Genomic DNA, 20,495 nt, shown 5'->3' on the forward strand with positions numbered 1-20,495 from the left:
AGCACCAGTTAGAGTCAGTTGTTACCTTTTGCTTATTCACAAAGCCTATAAATGATACCAATATAATTTATGCAGAGTGTCAGGTGCACAGATGTGTGTACAGGTCTGTGTGGTGGTGTTGTGGTATTTCTCTCTGTTCTCCTGCAGGCTGCAATGACAGGAGTTTCTCATCACTGGCTCAAGGGGAGCTTAAAAGGAAACAGCGGGAAGACGTTGGGGCATTTTATCACCTGATTGGTACCTGACCTAGAGTGTTTAGTCTCTAGGCTCACCCCGTTCCCAGACTCAACTCCACTCTCGCACTATAAGCCTCCCATCCAGCCACACATTCAGCCTACCTGCTTTCTGTCAGTCTTTAACTCCTTCTCCCTTCAGTATACAGTGACCAGAGCCCTTCCAGTTCCCTCGTTCACCTCTCTAAAGGCTCCAACATAACGTCCGCACAGAATCCGTGCATATCAAGGCAGACCCAGTGCGGACACAGCGCAGACAGGTATATGCAGAGCTTAATTTTCACGGCCGCGTACGTGGAGTCATATTGTAAACTGCTCGGCAGCAAAAAAGTCTTCACATCGAGGTGTTTTATATGTGACAGCTTGATACATTGAGTTTATCCAAGCATCACAGTCCTTCTCTGTGCAGCACTAGATGTGCGGTGGCTGCCCGATGGAAAAGAAACAGCTCCAGGTGCTCAACTAGCTAATCAAACATACTACTATCCCTTCCCCCGCTTCGTCCCACTGGCAGAAAGTGTGGGAAATGTAGGAATTTTGTACAAGAAATGTAGGCAATAGGTACGGTCAACTATGAAGGATAAAACGTCCATGTAGCTCACAGTATACCCAAGTATGTGGGGCCTTAACTTTTCAATAAACCTTTTAAACCATTTGCCTGCCTTTGCGTTTGTTGCCCTGATCAGAGTCATCAAGGAAAAACCAAACATTACACAGAGGAACCAAACACTTTGCTACCCATGACCAAGGTCCTGGCACAACTCTGGGGGGATATTTGAGCAGTTTTGAATTTGTTACGTACCTGGCTCAGATTTCAAGCAGAGCCCATAGATTTTCAAATCCTGTCTTGATCTGTGTTGTCCTATGGGAACATCCAACTGTGTCTTGGTTGCAGCCATCTGACCCAAACTGTCCTCTTCAGAGAAAAGTACTAATGTTCACCCCAGGAGCAACCAAACATCAACCTGATCATCAACTGGTAGCTGCTCAAACACCACTGTCTCTGTCTACGGTGATGCAAGTTTTAAGCCAGATCCAAAGGGTGCCAACCAAGAAAGAGGAGCTGTTCAAAAATCAATGCCTTTGTGTTCAACAGATTTTTCCAGCAGCTCTATGAAAGCTGCAGTTGGGAGTTTTCAGACCACCGTGGACCTGAAACTTTGAATTTGCAGCCCTCCCTCCACACTCCTCCTTCAGAGTGGAGCCTGCCATACTTTTTCAATGTTGTCTTTGTTTTCTGAGGAGGTGCTACACCGGTAATCTTCCTGTAAAGCAGGTTGTTTCTCCACCATTTCTACACACATCTGCAGCCTATGGCAATCTTGAGCTTGAATGACGGCAGCGCTGTGCAGGGAAGGCTGTGCGTACCCAAACGTGATTGACACTGCTATCAACCAATCAGAGCCAGACCTTCCTGAAAATGTTTGCAGGAAACGGTGCATCAGCTGTCAAGCATGGTGGTGGCAGCATCATGCCGAGTGGCTGGTTTGATGCACAAAGTGGTTGGAGTAAAAAATCTTACTAAAATTAGCAGCTAAATCGTTGAAACTTGTTGAATGTTCCAACATGGCAGTTATCGAAAGCATACATCAGAACTGGCTTTGACATAATTAAAAGAGGTTAGCATTAAACTTATCAAACAGTCCTGATCTCAAACATCTTGATGTTCAATGGACTACAGGAAAACTGCAGGTCTGTACAAAGAGCCAGACCAATTAAAATGAGCTCTAACATTTCCACCTATGAGAGTGATCAAATATTATACCAGAATTATGCCACAAGCTTTTTAATAACTATAAAAAGCATGACGTTTCTCAGAAAATTGCTAAAACGGGTTTAACCAAATATTTGTCTGGCTGTATGTACATATTCAAACCTGTTGGTATTATCTTTCCCAAACATTTTAAACTTGTGCACCTACTCCTTGCTTTTCAGGTTGCTGTATAATCACTGAGAAAAAAACGGTTCAAATTTAAACTACACTTAACACGCAGACAAACGCTCACTATTCACCGGCGATGAAGGAGGTTCTAGTCATAAACCAACAGATGCGCAGCGCCTAATGGGACAAAAACTGTCACGCAATCCCATGGAGGCCCTCCTCTTCCTCCTCGGCTCTTCTTGGCAGCTCTCTGATAAGCGCTGTATAAATAGATCCCCCAGCACCTCTGTGTCTCGTGTAGACCTTTCTAAATGCTACTGTACTCTTGATGCCTCTGGCTTGTAAGTTCAAAAACCTTGGAGAGATTTTTACATATTTACTGTGACACAAGAAAACTGAGCAAATGGAAACTGTAAATATTCAGTGCACATCCACAGCAAACCTTCAAAATTTGTGAAGTAGGGAAACCGTTTTCCCCATACGGGTTAAACAAGCAGATTAAAGCCGCGGAGCATCCAGCAGCGATCTTGAAAATACCTATCACGTTATACCAGGGGGGATGAAATCTGTCATCGGCAGTCACGCGCAGTCAATGCAATGAGGAGGTCCGCACTCACCTGTCAATGCTGATAGCGCACAGGTTGAGAATACTGGCAGTGCACATCATGACATCCAGCGTGACGAAGATGTTACAGTAGAGCCTGCTGAATAGCCAGGCGCCGCCGACCACCTGCACAGGACAGACAGGGTGATTAACAGAGCCCGCGCCTCTCTTCCTCTCCATCACCATGAAGCGTGACGCACCCGTGAATGCACTCAGTCGTGCAGGTGACAGAGGGTCGAGGGAAAGGGAAACCGAGCACACAGAAGACGGGTGTGTCTTACCCAACGATGTAAGCAGAAAAAAACAGGCCAGGGTTGAAGTGTTTTGTATATTTACTCAGTTTACTCAATTGGGGGAAGTTATGTTTTTGTGTATGGGCTTCCGCTACATATCCTACCCCTTGAACTTTTTGTATTTCATTAGGATTTTATGTGATGGGCCAACACTATGTAGTGCATAAATGTTAAGAACAATGGACATGTATGAATTCAAATTAAAAAATTACAAATGAAAATGTAAACTTCAAATTTCAATTGAAAAAAAAAAAGATTAAACGTGTGAAACGTGAAAAAAATGTTTTGGCCAAATTATCGTTGTGAATCTGAAGGTTTTTGCCTGTTCTGCTTTCTAAAATATTACAATCTCAGTCAGGACTAGATGGAGATGAAGCGTGAAGATCGTTGCTTAAGCGTTGCCACAGATTCTCAATTGCATTTAGGTCTGGGCTTTGACTAGACCAATCTAACACATAGGCTTTGATCTAAATTTCAATGCAACTCTGGTGATATGTTTAAGGCTGTCCTCCTTCTGGAAAAGTGAACCTCTACACCAGTCTCAACTCTTACAGCCTCCATCAGGTTTTCTCCACCACTGCCTCGTATTAACCATCCATCCATTTCCCCCTTAACTCGGACCAACTTCCTTGTCTCTGCTTAAGCAAAGTCTCTGCCGCCAGCCTGTTTCTCATTGGGAATGCAGTGCTGAGGGTGATGCACAGTCCTCCGTTCACATGTAGGCCAGAACATTCACTGTCGGTCTCATCTGACCAGGGCACCTTCTTGCACATGTTTGCAAACTGTAACAAGATTTCCTAGGCCTTTTATTTCAACAATGTCTTTGTTCTTGTCATTCTTCCATAAAGGCCAGGTTTGTCATGCAAGAGTAACAATTTCCCTGTCATCAGATTGTGGATCTCTGCAGCTCCTCCAGAGTTACCACGTGGCTCTCAGATGGTTCACTGATTAATGCTCACCATTAATGTCTTGGTAGATTTCCAGTTGTGCCATTCTCATTTCATGTCCATAGGATGAACTGAAATAGGGCTGCATGAAATCAGGAAAACATGGAGGTGCAATCAACCTGCATGTACCTCACTTTCCATTGCAACATCACGTTTTTCGCTCCACTCTCCTTAAACTTCAGCATCTTAAATCTACGTACACCAAGTGTGGGCTTCAAAGGTAGTTAAACTCCATCTAAATGGACAAATTTATTGAAGACAAGCAGTCTCAATGCATAGCAACCGACATGTAATAGCTCACCACACATTGCATCCAAGCAATCCATTGCCACCGCAGGATTGCACACACTGTGACAGCGATGTCCAATGAGATTTGATGTATTCTGCATCTCACAATTGAACACCGCACCGCGATGTGTCCACAACTAGTTTTATAACCTAACTCTGTCTTTGACTTCTTTGTCCCCTGACCTGCCTGCCGTCTTCCTTTGGCTCTGTGATGCTTTTGGTTCTGTAATAAACCTCTGAGACCTCCACAGATCAGCTAAGATTAAATGACACACAGGGGTACTCTTTTTACATCATGGTGTGGTTTCTGGAGGGTGCACTGTATTTTATTTAGAGATGTTAGATTAAAGAGCAGAGAGAGAGAAATTAATGCAAGAGCATTCAGATTTTTATTCATACCTTCCACTTCACAATTATGCACTATACTTTGTGTTTAGTGATTATATAAAATCCCAGTGGAAACCCAGTGAAATTGTCGTTGTAATGAGAGAAAATGTGAAAAAAGTTTAAAGGGTATGAATACGTCTGCAAAGCAACGACATTACAGTGCAAAGTGTGTGTTCTCTATAAATGCGAGGCCATGACTGTGATCCCAAAAAAGAAAGTTGGAGGAGGAAACGTGTCTAACACATTGCAGCGCTGACTTGAATTGCTCTCAAAAGCTTTCCGTAAAAGGGGACAAACCACAGGCCAAACCAACAAGACCCTCATCTCCCTCATCCCCACCAGGTAATGGCAGCGTGACAGAGATAGATGGGATCCAAAGGCCGTCACCTCATTTCCGAATCTACCAAATCCGAGATGAGAGCACATACCTTCTTGCAGAGAGAGGTGGGTGGCACACGTGGGAATACGAGCACTCACGTGCACATAACAGTATAAATAGACAAGAATCTCTGCTTTTCTTCAACTAGATTTGTGTGTGCAAGGAGGTTTTTATTTTTAAACAAACTAATGGAGGAAAAGATTTTTCACTGCTTATCAAGCGGTTTGCCAAAAAACTGGGTCAGGCGGGGGTCTCAACATCTGAGGCCCCCTTTTCGCGTCTTTTGTTTCTTTCAGCCGGTTAAAATGCAGTAACGGCATCAGCATGTCAGAAAAACACAGAGCTGGTTGTTATCCCCCCCCCTCCCCAACAATGTGTTTCAGACAAGAAAAGAAATGATAAATATTTAAAGGTGAGGTAAAATAAAGAGAAAAAACCTGCAACACGAATTTTACTGGCCTCCGAACACAACCACTGCACATCCAATTTCTACATCTCATTAGTGTTTGACTTTGACAACATAAAATAAAAAAAAACTATCAAGGGTTAGAGTTAGTCAGACTGCTGTACCTCTACTGCTTCCCATGAGTTTGGAGATCACCTTTTGGAAAAAAAAAGACCTTGCAGAAATCGATTCTCTCAGTTTATAAATTACGCCCTCAATTTTTGCAATCCGTGTGTAGGGGTTTGTAAAAAGTGCCCAAGGATGTGTAAGCCACATCTCTGCCTATCTGTGTAGCTCACTGTCGCTGAGTGTTTTTAATCTGGGGCTCCCACACTGGATTTCGCTATGCATGGCCAATTTTATTTTATCTTCTTATGTCTTGTTTGATCTTTTATTTAAAAAAATCTGACGTGCAGAGTATGTTGCTGCTACTGGTTATTTAGAGGCTGCCGTTGCTCACCTGAGTTTTAAATTGTTTTGCTGCTAATTGAAAAGCTGAGCTGCAAGTCGATTTTCTGATCCTTGAACAAGGTGTCCTTTAGGGTTTAAATGATCCGATGACATAATTCAATTCCTTTTGTCCAGAGACACCCAAGAAAAATAAAAAGAATGTGGGATCTTCATCCAAAATGTGCATTTAATCTGGATGTTTCCTCTTTGTGTTTTTTTTTGCTGATGTTGCCTCTCGAAGTCCACATGAGGTCATATTTGGGATTCAGCTCCACTAATGCTCATATTTTGTGAAAAATAAAATATTTCTCTTCCTTTTTAAATCCACATACAGTGGACGTTAAATTTAGTCGTCAGCTTCAATATTGCTTTGCAAATGATCTTCCCAGTTTCCGAGTTCCATCTTTTCCATCCTGAAGCGTAGCCACAGCATGCTTCAGGACATGTACATTGTTGCTTTGTAGACCAGACATCACAAAAATAAATTATTTTATCTTTACTTCCTTCTGCCTCTGTCTTATTTTGGAGACAAATAAAGTTTGAATTTATTCTAAAAATATTTGGTGAGTGAGGGGAGAACATGGCATATAGTATGCTTTCAATTAGATAAAGAAAGTCCAAGTTTTAAGTCGGAAAAATCAATTGAAATGCCCCTTGAAGAAAAATCGCTCTTGTTGGTTTTGGCTTTTGGGTAATATGAAACCTGAATAATAGTTTTTCAGAAACTTAGCATGCTACACAAAACCAAAAAGAAAAAAGATTGTCCAGAGATGCTGGCTGTTTACAGAGTGCTATATTTAAGATTATTAAAGGTATACTATGCAACCGGGGTTGATTTTCCAGCGAGGCTCCCCCCAGAGGGCGAAAGTAAAAATGCACTGTCATAAAGATGCTCAGCTGTTCTGGTTTCTCCGTCAAGCCAGGCGCGGTTGTTTTGAGCTTAGCAGACAGGCGAACGCAACGAAAAGTGGAAAAAACGGCATTACAAACTAACACAGTGAAAGTATGAACATCAAGCTTCCTGCAGCGCTATCTTGGCGAGGCCGCCGCCGCCGCCTCGCCAAGCCACCGCCGCTGCCGCTGCCACCGCCACCGCCACCGCCGCTTCGCCAGTTTTATTATTATTATTATTATTATTATTTTTTATTTTTTTTTTTATGTTGGCGAGACGCTACCGCCACCGCCTCGCCAAGACGCGGACGCCTCACCGCCGCCTCGCCGCGGCCGCCGCGGTAGCGTCTCGCCAACATAAAAAAAAAATAATAATAATAATATTAATAATAATAATAATAAAACTCGATATGCTTGCATGTTTATTTGACGTTAACACGCGGTTCTTTGTTGTTGCTTTCGCGCTTGCATATATTGAATGGCAGGGCAAAAACACATGGAGTTCTCCCCGTAAAGCGAGACTTCTGTGTGTGCGAGCCGTGAGCTCTTGCAATTGCAAGTGCGGTATTTTCCCCACAGACCCCCAGGGCGGCCGAGAAAACCTTTGTTCGACCTGAAATGACTCATTTAATCATCCAAAACGGTATGGAACACATTAATTAACTGAAAAATGTTGCATAGTATGCCTTTAATGCAAAGTTGTGTGGAAACAATGCAAACAAATAACACTGATAACCATGAGATGATTGTCTTCCCTGGCATAAGGGGAAATTATCCATTAGTCCTAATTCTTTTTGTGTTTCATTTTGAAATCAGGATCCAAGAAGCACATTATCCAAGCTTCTTAAGTTCCAGTATGGCATTTCTATATTCAGTGATAATTTGTGGAGTGTTTTCATCTGCTGTTGTTGCTTCACTTTTTTTATTTATTTATTTATTTATTTTTTTTTAAATTAGCCCAGACATCTACTAGGAAATTGTAGATCCCTTCATGCTTCCCTCTGCTAACACGCTTTATGGTGATGCTGATTTTTTTCCCCACCTGTGCTTGGTACCTGTCAACACAACACAAAGTTCCAGTACCTGGTTTAATAACCATGATATCATTGTGCTTGACCTTCTCTAAACCCCACAGAGAATCTATGATGTATTGTTAAGAGAAAGATGAGAACATATAGAACAATGCAGCTTTTTGGACTCTGAAAACTTCAGAGGCATGAGCGGCCCAATTCAGAGACACCGCATATACTTCATATGTGCCCCGGGCTACAAAATCTCAAATGTTGCATCAATTACCTAAAGATAACATTACTTAGGCCCAAACTAAGACGAACATGGTAAATCCATATAAACGATTAAGTGAAAATGTGCACTATTTTGTGTCAGTAGGTAACTTTACATCTGAGACAAAAATCAGATGTGGGGTTCACCAAGGGTCCATCGTAGGTCCTCTCCTATACAATATCTACATCTCCCTCTCACGCAGATAATAAGAAAACAACAACATCAGTGACCATAACTATGCAGACGACACACAGCTCTACATCACCATGTCACCAGGTGACTATGAACCCATTCAAGTGCTGAGTAAATGCTTAGAAGAAATCAATGCATGGATAAGCCAAAAATGTAGTATTTAGTAATAATTTTTGGACCAATAGACAAGTGATCAAAAGTTAGCACACAGCTTCAGTCGCTTCAGCTAGAAATCACCGATCAGGCCCGAAATCTGGGTGTAGTGATGGACTCAGACCCGAACCTCCAAAAGCATCTACACACAATTATAAAGTTGACCTTCTATTACCTGAAGAAGATTTCCAGGATTTAAGGACTAACATCTCAATAGGATCTGGAAAAACTAATCCATGCGTTTATTTTTAGTTTATGGAATTGATTATTGCCATGGTGTTTTCACAGGTCTGCCTAAAAAGTGGATCAGACAGCTGCAGTTGATCCAGAACGCTGCTGCCCGCGTCCTTACTAAGACTAAGAAAGTAGAGCACATAACCCCAGTTCTAAAGTCCTTACACTGGCTCCCTGTATCTCAGAGAATAGACTTTAAAACACTTCTGTTAGTCTATAAATCCCTGAATGGCTTAGCACCTAAAAACATTACAGACTTGTTATCAGTGTATCAACCATCCAGACCACTATGGCTCCAACAAACTTCCAGAAGACTGTAAAGGTACTGAAACATTGAGTTCCTTTCAATCAAGGTTGAAAACCTATTTGTTTAGTTGTTAATGTTGAAGTTTGTCCAACTTGTCCTATACTGTATCTGACCTGATGCTTTTCCACTGCAATATGCTTTCCTCTGTAATGCTTTCCCTTTGTCTCTGTAATGTTTTTCTTTCCTCTGTTCAATGAAAGCATTGAACATTGATCTTCAGATGCTCAGCTAAAACATTAAATGTGAAAAGAATAATCAATGTGTTGTTGTCATTGCAAAAGTAATCAACTCTGTCCTTAAACAGCCGAACACTGAATTCTACACCCTTTATACCAATACACACTTACTACAGAAAATTGGGACTCATGCAAAGAAACAACTGCTTCAAATTGACATTTTCAAGCAACATACGCGGCAGGACAGAAAATAGTAAGACAGCAGGTCAATACTTATTTGAATTTGTTTACTTATGGTGCGGTGCATTCAAGCGTCAGGACAAATATAGTTTCCTGCAAATGTTGCTAAATGTGTTTTCATTTGAGGCCATTAAGTTAGAATTTAAACAAAACGCTGTCAATCTAATGTTCTGATGCGATGTTGTCAACTAATGAGCTCTGGCTCTGCGCCTCAGAAACACTGTCTCGTCTCAGACCATACATTATAGATGTGATTTACTGAAACGCGCCGCAGCCTCCTCCCTCTCCTGTTCGGCGGATCCTCGACTCCCCGCTCCTCTCTGCTTAATTGCAGGAGTGGGAACACCTGTGTGAAAGCTGGGAGTCCAGCTGCAGCCAATCTACAATCAAGCTCCAACAAAAAGCCCCCGCTCTGCACACAGCTCGCTGGCAAAACATAGCTGGAGTTGACGGCGTTTGTCATGCTTCGGCTAGATTTGTGGTTTTGCTGCTCTGATTGTTAATCCTTGGTCTTTTTTTTCTCTCTCTCTCTTTCGGTGGAAGTATTTCTGCTTTACTGCTTCAGTTCCCCTCAGCATCTGGTTCTTTTTGGTTTTTCACCACTCTTCACGCCTGGATTCAGATCCAGGCAATTAGTAATTAATAAATGAAATGGTATTTAACCTGTTTCCTGCTACTCGCTAATAGATCCTAAGCAATGCTGTGTGCGGAACCTTGCAAACGTATTCACACCATTGAGCTTTTTCAAATGTTGTCACATTAAAACCCACACAACCAAAATGCATTTCATTAGGATCATTTTTGTGATCGACCCATCAAACATAGAGTAAAATTGTTAAGTAGAAAAAAAAAGCTTATTTGGTCAAAATTTCTTGTAAATAAAAATGTGAACAGTGTGGCCGCAACAGGTATTCAGCTACCTTGGATTAATACTTTGTATAATTAATCAGCAATTACAGCTGCGAGTGAAAGAGTTCACTGTAAGTTTTTATGAGCTTTGCACAAAGATTTTATAAAATGTTCCCCGTTGAACATCTCTATACATCAGTTTGTAAAATGTGGTCACATATTCTCAATTAGATTTTAAACCAAGCTCATCCCAGCACATGTATATGCTTTGAATTAAGCTCTTCGTTTGTAGTTCTGGCTGTATGTTTAGTGTTGCTGTGAACCTCCGTCTCAGTCTTAACTATTTTACAACCTCTAAAATGTTTTCTTGTCATGTACTTAGCACCATCCTGACATTAACTCTAACCGGGTTCTCTATCCCTGCACTATTTTTTGTTGTTTAGCAAAGACGGAAGTATTTCTTCTGTGTTTTTTTTTAAGGGGAATTTGATAACTCTGCATGTCAGAGTGGTTCTATACTGAATAAAACCAGGTGCATATGCAGACACATCATGATCAGATTAATTGATTGTGTGCCCATATAAATGGTATACATTTTTAATGTGAATACATTTTAATCCAATCGTGACATTTTGTGCATGTAAACATAGCTTATGAAGCATGTACCGCAGGAAGGTGCGGTTCATACGTCAGTGTAAAGACGCGGCAGGGATGAAAACATTGGTTTGGCTGGTAGCAGATAGGAGACATTTCAAGGGTCATTCAAGCCTCAAATAGAAAAACATCCAAGCGATATTGGGAATTTGCTTGCACATGAAAAAGATGCTGAATGAATGAAAAATATTTGCAAGTTTTTTCAGTGCAGCCTCATTATAGGGCGACAATCGATCAGCCCGGCTTGAAAGATGTGACCAATTCGAGTCTATTATTCCAACAGAAAAGCCCACACTCTCCCCTTTTGTGTCTTTCCACATAAATTCAGAGATACTTTCACCATTTTTTTCTATGGGGTTGAGGCCGTGCCTTTGACATCTACAATTCCCAACAGTGGCGTTATTTTTTTCTTTGATATTACTTTGGTAAAAGGTCTCTCTACAGATCAACTTCTTTCTAAGCTCAGGATAATGATGATCAGCCACTTTGGCCCCTGGTGCAGCAGAACATATCCCGGACAATGGCTCTTTCACTACGATGTATCAAAAAGTACCAGAAACTCTGTGTATGCGTTCTTCTTATTAAGGCCCAAAAGTTTGATTTTGTGCTCAACATTCATCTAGAACACATTTCTCGGCAGCTTTTGACCTCGTCCAAGCTGTCTCCAGTAAACTGCTGCAGGCAGCGACAATCTTTTCTGAGAGCAGCAGCTTTCTACTTATAGCCCAGCCAATGCACCCCATTATTACTTAGCATTGCTCAGATGGCGCTCTCATAAACACCATAATTGGTTGATGTTAGAAGGACTAGGTGGTACAGAAATTACCCTGACTTTTCTAATGAAGTTGCATTGTGTGTTGCATAGTATTGCACAAGAACGGCATGGATTTTTTTTCTTCGAGGTTCTTAAGAATCTCTTTTGTTGCTACGATACATCACACAGAAATAAAATGATAGATAAGAGGTTTACAACAGTGCATGCTTTCAGTTAGGACACACCCCCAACACTTGCTCTGATACATCTTAGTAAAATCCAGAGCAACCAATTGCCTTCAAAAGTCCCCTAATTAGTAAATAGACTCTGCCTCTATGTAATTTCATTTCAGTATGAATCCAGGTTTTCTGTAAAGGCAGCAAAGAGGTCAGAGACAAGGTTGGGAAGAAGTTTAGAGCAGAATTAGGTCATAAAACCATATCCAATGCTTTGAACATCTCAAAGAGCAATTTCCAATTCATTATGCAGAATAGTAGACTATGGCAAAACTGCAAATCTAGTAATACATGGCCGTCAACGTAAAACGACAGACATGGCAAGGATAGCTTTCATCAGAGAAGCAGCCAAGAGGAACATGTTTCACTCCACAAATCTGGTCTTTATTGAAGTGGCATTATGAAAATCATATTTGAAAGAAAGTCATAAGCGAGCCTGTTTTCATTTTGCTACGAGCCATATAGAATACAAAATTAGAATGCATACAAAATGCATTTTGTGTGGCTGAAAACAAACATCGCAAAACACCGTGAGCAGACCAAATGCTTTTGCAAGCACAGGGAAGCTGTTAAGGAGGATGGCTGCAGCTCAGCATGGTGCAATGCTGGATGAAGATTGTTGGAGGCTACAAAAGACTTGAGAGGACAAAGCAGAACAAAGACAATAATGACAAATGATGATACATTTTCTTTTTTTAAGCTCTTTTCATTTTAAATAAAGATCTCTAAGTGCTAGAGAATGCTACTATAAAACAGCACAAAACAAAAGTACAATAAACTGAAAACTCGTACAGAAAACCCATCCAAAGCCCACACCCAAATCCAATTGAAAGTGTAAAAAATGGCTGTTCACAGATGTCCTCCATGGAGTCTGACTTAACTACGATGTAAAGAAAAATGAGCAAAGTTTTTAGTCCATAAATGTGCAAAGCTGCTAGAAACTTACCCCAACAGTCTTGCAGCTGTAGGTGGTTTATTGTAGCAAAAGATAATTCTTCAACATGTTGTCTAAGGAGGTGAATGTAAATATATGTTGCACTTCCGACACATTTACATAAAAAAGGAAATTGAAAATGTAGTCCAATTTACCTTCTGCTTCAGAATTAGATACTACTTTGTGGCCACTTATCACATACAATCCCAATTAAATACATTAAATCTGCGGCTGTAATGTGACACAATCTGATACTATTTAGGAGAAGCAGCATTCAGTTCCTATGCTCCACTTATCTGGAACAAACTTCCAGAAAACTGTAAAAGTGCGGAAAGCCTTAGTTCCTTGAAATCGAGATTAAAAACACATTTGTTTGAAATTGCCTTTGAATGTTCTAGTTAAACTGTTTTACTGTTTTTAATGTTCTTTTTTGTTTCTACATTCTATCCCTACTTGCTTTTATTCCTATATTTTAACCATGTTAAGCACTTTGCATTGTCTCTGTACTGAATTGTGCTATATAAATAAATCTGCCTTGCCTTGCCTTGCCTTGCCTTGCCTTGCCTTAAGGCTTAAGGGTTGTGAACGCTTTTGCCTGGCCATGTCCTCCCACCTTTCCAAATGGAGCTGTCGCCGTAGACGAGTCACATATTTCCTGATGCCGAGAAGCATCATTTAGGATGAATTGTGGGAAGAGAGTGCTCATTTCCTGCTGCCAATACAGCCACTTTACTCAGGTTAGAGGTCGTAGCTCAACTCAACCATCCAAGGATAAGGTGACTCGGGAGGGAGCTCGTGATTTGTTTGCGCTCACAGTGGAGAGAGTGATTGTCACGTTTCTTGCGGAAACACTCTTGGAGAAGCTAACCAGGCACCCTGTGGTCACAGTAACTTAATCCTCCTTTTTCATCCTGCAGCTGACGGTGCTTACTTGGGCAGTTTTAGGATTTTTAGGGTATTTAGTGTTTAGCTTGGTATGTTTTCTTCCCCTTTGATGTCAGATATATCTTAATTTACACTTGGCTTAAAAAAAACAGATTTGGGACTTCGATGTTGCACTCTGTTAGTTCTGCACTCCTCATGGGATCAAATAACTCATTTTTCAGTCCAAAATGAAGGCATACAAAAAAAAAAAAAACGCAGTACAACAGAACTTAAAACTCATGACTGACCCCAATTAAGGTGCTCGCCTTGCTAAATCTACTGTTTACAATAGGGGATCATCTTTCATGTGTCAGCCTTTTCTCTCTAAGCATGTGTCAGTGTTTTTTTTTTTACCCAAAGTCGACCTGAGGTTGAATTTTATGAAAAGTTATTAACTTCTCGGGATGTGGACCAAAACTTGAGTCCGTCTTTAACCAACACAACACAAGGGTGCTTGTGTAATATAAACATGACTCTATTAGAGCTCGCCTTCGGAGTGCAGATTGTTTCTTTGATGAAATATGGATGCTTGCGGTACGTGTTTGCCTGTACACATAATGGGATTGCCGAGCAGTGAATAACAAGAGGAGAGGTGCTGCGGAAATTAACAATTAGCTGGTAAATAAAGATTAATTAGGACAGATAGCCGCTTTCTATTTAACCTTTGCTCCTTTGCCGCTCTCACAGTTGATTAGTAATCCCAAATTAGGACCAAGACGCCAACGAAGGCAGCATATCGCAGACTAATATTTAGTTAATTAATTATAGCAAATTAATAGTTAATACGCGGCTCAGTAAAATTAAAGGAACACTTTAAAAACACATCAGATCGCAATTGGAAAACAAATCCTGGAGGATGTCCACACTGATATGGAATGGGTAAGGTGTTAGAGACAAAAGGATGCCACCGAATTTAATGAAAATGAACATTTATCAACCAATTAATCCAAAGTCACCAAGAGAGTGAAACTGGAAAACTGATGCAGAAGGCTGGTCCAGTTTGCTGAATTGTCATTGTAGTGACTCAGAATGATGAAAATGAAAATAAATATTCCCCCATATAGTTAGTTATAGAAATGTATCTCTGCGTTTAATCCACCCCTTAGGGAATAGTGCGCTGCCAACACTAAGTGCCGCATGGAGAACAATCCAAGGTAAAAGGTCTTTCTCAGGGATCCAGAGGTACAGACCAATTTTCAAAACTCCAAACATTGCAACCTCTCTAATACGCAAACATTCGGCTCTCTAACCACCGAACCGCTCTCTAACCACATGCATACAAGTCCATGTATTTGTATGCATGCCTGCCAATGTCAGGGCATGCTCCATCTGAGAGCAGGGATGGTGTTCTGTGGTATCTCCTCTCAGATCCTGACCAGTCCATCACTGAGCTCCTGGATAGTCTGAAGTGCAACCTGGTGGCGTCAGATGGACCTAAACATGATGTACCAAAGATGTTCCATTGGGTTTAGATCAGGGTAGCGTGGAGGCCAGCGAATGGTATTAATTCCTTCATCCTCCAGGAACTGCCTGCGTTTTCTACCCACATAAGGCCAGGTATCATGCACCAGGAGAAACCCAGGACCCACTGCAACAACGACGGGTCTAAAAATGGGTCTGAGGATTTCATCCCGATCCCTAATGGCAGGCAGGGTGCCATCTTTTATCCTGTGCGGGTCGGTGCATACCTCCATGGATAGGCCTCCACAGACCAACACTGACCCACCACCAAACCAATCGTGCTGAGCAATGTTGCAGGAGGCATAGCGTTCACAGCAGCTTATCCTGACCCTTTCACGTCTGTCCAATGGCGTCAGAGCTGAACCTGCCAATTCTGATGCTGTCTGGCAAATGTCAGTGAAGCTCCAAAGCACCGGGCAGTGAGTACAGGGCCTACTAGAGGACGTTTGTCCCTCAGACCATCCATATAAAGTCTGTTTTTAATGGTTTGGTCAGAGAAACTTACACCAGAGCCCGTTCACTTTGTAGGGTTCTGGCAGCAGTCACTTTCTGCATAGAAAGTCTTATCAATTCTGCTGCATGGTGTCTCTGTGATGTCTAAGACATCTTTAACTTGCTTTGACAAGTCCAAACCCTCCGTGGAATGAGCAGAGGTCACAATATGCATGCTACAAAATCAGATGTATCGAAGCGTGATGCTGGAGGGGCATTTACTTAGAGTTGCATATCTAGATATGGCATAAAAATGTAAGGCGGATTGCAATAGCATAACAGGGGTATTGACAAAACCCTTTTTACAGCAACTAATCTCTCACACATTGACATGATGTTGGCTCCTAACATAAAATAATTAGCGCTCCACTCACAGTGAAGAAAGAAAACCTTTTGTCTCTTATAGTTCCAAAGGAGAAATTGGAATAATACAAAACCTCTATGAGCATGCTAAAGCCTTACAAAAGTGAACCCATGGACGTAATTATTGCCTCTTTCTTTTGCATTTTTGTCTCTTTCTCATTGTTAAATCATGAACACTGACATTAACTGAGGCAACTGAGGCCTGCAGTGCTTTGGTTTCGCTTCTGTGTTTTTTTGTGACCTTTTCGGATGACTCGTCAATGCACTGTTGGAGTAATTGTGGTAGCCTGGCCACGCCTGGTTATGTTCACCGATGCTCCATGTTTTCTTCATTTGTAGATAATGGTTCTCAATTTGGTTCGTTAGAATCTCAAAGCCTTCGACCTGGCTCTGTAAACCACCTTCTAAACTGATAAAGCGAGTTTGTTTCTCATCAGTTCTGGAAATCATTTAGGAGGGGGCAAGACAAGTTGATTTTCGGTCAATTAAGTCTTTTAGCCTTCCCTGTTTTGTCAAACAGGCTCTATTAAGTGATTTTCTGGTCTGGCGGTAACCAGGCTTGGGTGCGGCTATAGAGAAATTAAACCAACAAAATAAAATAATAATTGGGTAATCACAATCAATTCATCATTTAACAAGTGTTGCAAGGTTAGCTTTTTGCACTTGATAAAAATCATCAATTTAAACCTGTAACCTATTGTTACTCAGAATATACAACCTTCATATTAACATTTGTTTGATCATCTGAATTTACCATTGTTCAGGCTCTTTGTCAGATACGAACAAGCCTGTAACTTTGCTGAATTACACGTATCAGTCCAGGTACCTACCTCCAGGTATACAGCCCAGGGCATGACCAGCGAGGCCACCAGCAGGTCAGCCACAGCCAGGCTGACCACCAGGTAGTTTGTGGTCGTCTGGAGCGAGCGCTCCCTCAGCACGGCCAGGCACACCAGCACGTTCCCAAACACAATGGCCACGATGAGCAGGGAGTACAGCATGGCGTAGTAGTTGCGTTCCCCCTCATCCCTCCCCGACGTGCCCGAGCTCTCATTCCTCTCCTCCCACCCGGCACGGTCAGACTCGTTCCAAAGCCGCTCTGCGCTGCTAAGCATCTCCATGGGTTTTCCCCGGTGACATGGGAGGTGAGATATTTGGCAAACCTACCGGAAAGAACAGAAAAGGAGCATTGTTTAGTGCTTGCCCAATTGTCACTGAACGTTCTCCTGTTTGGATTCCCGTGCAAACATGGACAATGTATTTCTAACAGCTCATTAGTCAGATAAGTAAAGCATAATTGTCCTCCGATGATGGGAGCACAATTTTACAACAATAGAACCTTCTGGGAAAACTGCCTCTTAGCAACAACAGTCAGATGAACTGATAAATAAAATGTAATGGTTGCAATCCCAGCTGAAATGCTATTTACCGAGCATCACTTCTGTTTCCATGCAACATTGTTTCAGTTTTCCTGCTGGATGAGAAATGGATGCAATATTCTCATCCTTTGTGCCTCCGTTACCTAAATAAAGACGCAGCAGAAATTAATGCTTGAAACAGCAGAAGTCATTTGTGTGAAGCGTTCCTTTTATTGCTCTTTCAGTTCCCGAGCTGTGTAGTAACCCCATTAAAGAGAGGTTAGCTTTAATGAGGGTCTAGTTGCTGGCTTTTGAGCAGTGTCAATAAGGCGAGCACATGAGGAGTCCAGGCTGCAGTCTCTGAGATGTCCAGTTGGCTCCGGTCCCACGCTCTTCTCCTTCTACTCTATCTCCCCTCTCATTTGTCTCCAAACCTCCCAGCCTGGTCTGAAGCCAAAAGTCGGAGCGATGGTAACACTCACACCTTCGCCTATGCAAGCAGATGTGAAAAAGCTGCACATCGGTTGTAAAATGAAAGATTAGACTAAGATAAATCAATTCAGAATTATTCTCACCTTTAATGTAGCAATTTTTTTTTTTTTACATTTTAGCTTAAACAAGTAATAAAACTGTTTGGGGGCAAGATGCAACAAATAAAAGAGCTACATCAACCTGGTAGAATAAGGATGCACATTTAGTTGAAGCACTGAAGCACCAATCTTTTCCGTCTGTCAGCATCCCACATCTTGACTGGGCGATACATTTCCCCAGTCTGGCCTTACAGAAGTTCTTCAAATCCATCAGCGTGTTGGCACAACACATTTCTTATCCACAACTCTTTTTTTTTTCAGCAACCCCACAGATCAGAGTTGGTTTCTGATAAGACATTCCCTTGAAGATTTGGAAAAATGCTTGGACTGTATCGTCAGCTTTCTGGCAGACACCTGAATGTTTTGCCTCAAAACGGACTGATATTTAGACCTGAACCTCACTCCATTCACCTTGAACACAAATTGAGTTCTGTGCACTAAAATCTAACACAACGCAAGCCCAGATCATGATGCTGCCATCGCTATGTCCCACTGAGGGTATGGTGGTTTTTAGGTGATGCTCGGTGTTGATTGGGAAGTTCTGTCAGACCAGAAGATTTTTTTTTTCTTTGAACCCTCCTCCTCGGTCCAGGCATGCGTAGAAATACAATTCTTGTCACATGTAGAACAAAACCAGCACTAACCAGACATTTGTGCTATTCCCTTTGCCCCAATATTATCTATTCCTTAACCTACATGCATACTGCTGTGGATTTTTTTTTTTTGCGTCCTTCCCCTGACTGCCACCTTTGTACTTAAGATCATTTTTGATCTAAACAATGAGTTTGGCTAAGAGAGAGTAAATGTCAAGTAAGTCCTGTAGGTCTGACCTTTTATTTACAGTTGACCAGATTCTTTATTACTGACATTAGCTGTTTAATCAAGAAGATGTTATAAAAATGTGTGCGATTCTAGCACATTTTATATTTTATTTTATATTTAATGCTTTTCCTCCAAAAGATTGCTTCATTATATTTTACAGGATAAATGCCACATTAAAGGTGGAAAACATTCACAAATTAGAATCACACAACCGTGGCTGTCTAAACAGCATTAATAGAGAAAGAGATAGAGAGAGAGAGAGAGAGAGAGAGAGAGAGAGAGAGAGAGAGAGAGAGAGAGAGAGAGAGAGAGAGAGAGAGAGAGAGAGAGAGAGAGAGAGAGAGAGAGAGAGAGAGAGAGAGAGAGAGAGACGGGTTTAATCCTGGCTTGCACCCAGGTTTCTGAAGATTTCCCCGGTCTATTATTCCTGCCAGTTCCTGAATGGATCCAGTATCATATTAATGTCTGCTGGAGAAGCTGAAGAGGCAGAGGAAGTCGGGGCACTGAGGAGGATCACCTTCAAAGCTCCAGTACTGGGAGCGCAGGGGTGAATTTATCACAAAACAAAATATGTTTGGCAGCTCCATAAATTGGCAGTCATAAATCATTTTAAGGAAAATGCATGGAATGCAAGCCCATAAACATTAACTTTTGATTTGACAGGAGTAAATGGTTTATTTACACTAAAAAGATGATGCCCATCATTAACCTTTGGTTCATGGAGCAATCTACAGCGCATCGTCAGACCTTTCAGTGCACAATTAATTTACGCTGAAATCTGCAAGGGAAGGGTGTTTTTAGTGGATGTGAGCCCGTGAACTAGTTACGTTGCAAGAATAAATTATTTGCAATCAAGACCTGACTGACAGTATCTGGATGTTGTTTTTTTCCTTGTTAAATATATGTGACATTTATTAAATCTTAGTTTGCAAGAGCCATCATTCCATGAACTTCTGAGATTGAAGAGTCTGATGGAGACTTCTGTAAAAGCTGAGGTCAAATCAAATATATGATCAAATATCAATGCCAACTGAAGACCCAAAGCAGCAAGGAACAGAGCTTAAACATATTTGCCCTTAAAGATGCTGCAATTGGTGGGTTTTACCCTCCACCTAAACAAAAATTGCGCGCACATTTCCATACCTGTTACCGTTTCCCAGCGGAGGATTCACCAGATGCCATCGTGGAGCCGCTTTATCCGCGCCGACAGAAAACTTGTCCGGTCACCGCGTCCAGCTCCAGCGGGAGGAGCGCTCCGTGCCATATTGCGCGCAGGGTGGGTGATGTAAATGGAAGGCAAGGAGCTCTGTGACAAGCCAAGCTGGTTACTTCGTCTCCAGCGAGATCACTGCGCTTCAGAGGCGGCTGCTCACGCGCGCGTTCTGCTCTTTTGCGCTCCGATATTTTTTTGCAGGCGCAGCGGAGGCGCGTAGGTACAGTTAGCAGACAGGCGATTGGGGCAAATGATACATGCAACTGAAGAAATAGTCTGGACTTAAAACAACCAATCAAACAAAAAGAAAAATAAAGAAAAGAAAAAAAAAAAGTTACTGTCTCACCCCAGATCAGCCCTCATGACCCCCAGCCTGTCTGGGTCGTTCTTTGCTGGAAGTGGCGTTCAAATAAAAATAGCCTAATGTTGGCCTCATTAAAGATGCAAATGAGAGAAGCAG

The 20,495-nt window shown here is 41.7% G+C and overlaps 1 protein-coding gene across 3 annotated transcripts in view; it reads right to left on the minus strand.

Annotated features, from left to right (window-relative positions):
* Window positions 1-20,495, minus strand: part of drd3 (dopamine receptor D3) — a 48,016-nt gene extending 27,521 nt beyond the window's left edge. The window contains exons 1-3 of one of the 3 annotated variants that reach the window (XM_036125567.1): window positions 19,966-20,495; window positions 16,883-17,215; window positions 2,733-2,845 (exon numbers count right to left, since the gene is read on the minus strand). In XM_036125567.1, coding sequence (XP_035981460.1) covers window positions 2,733-2,845; window positions 16,883-17,173 — 404 coding nt within the window. In that variant the 5' untranslated portion in view covers window positions 17,174-17,215; window positions 19,966-20,495. The remainder of the gene's footprint in view (window positions 1-2,732; window positions 2,846-16,882; window positions 17,216-19,965) is intronic. The other 2 variants (XM_036125566.1, XM_036125565.1) reach the window with 2 other exon arrangements.

The sequence above is a fragment of the Fundulus heteroclitus genome, chromosome 21 (assembly GCF_011125445.2).
Source record: "Fundulus heteroclitus isolate FHET01 chromosome 21, MU-UCD_Fhet_4.1, whole genome shotgun sequence".
Taxonomy (NCBI): Eukaryota; Metazoa; Chordata; class Actinopteri; order Cyprinodontiformes; family Fundulidae; genus Fundulus; species Fundulus heteroclitus.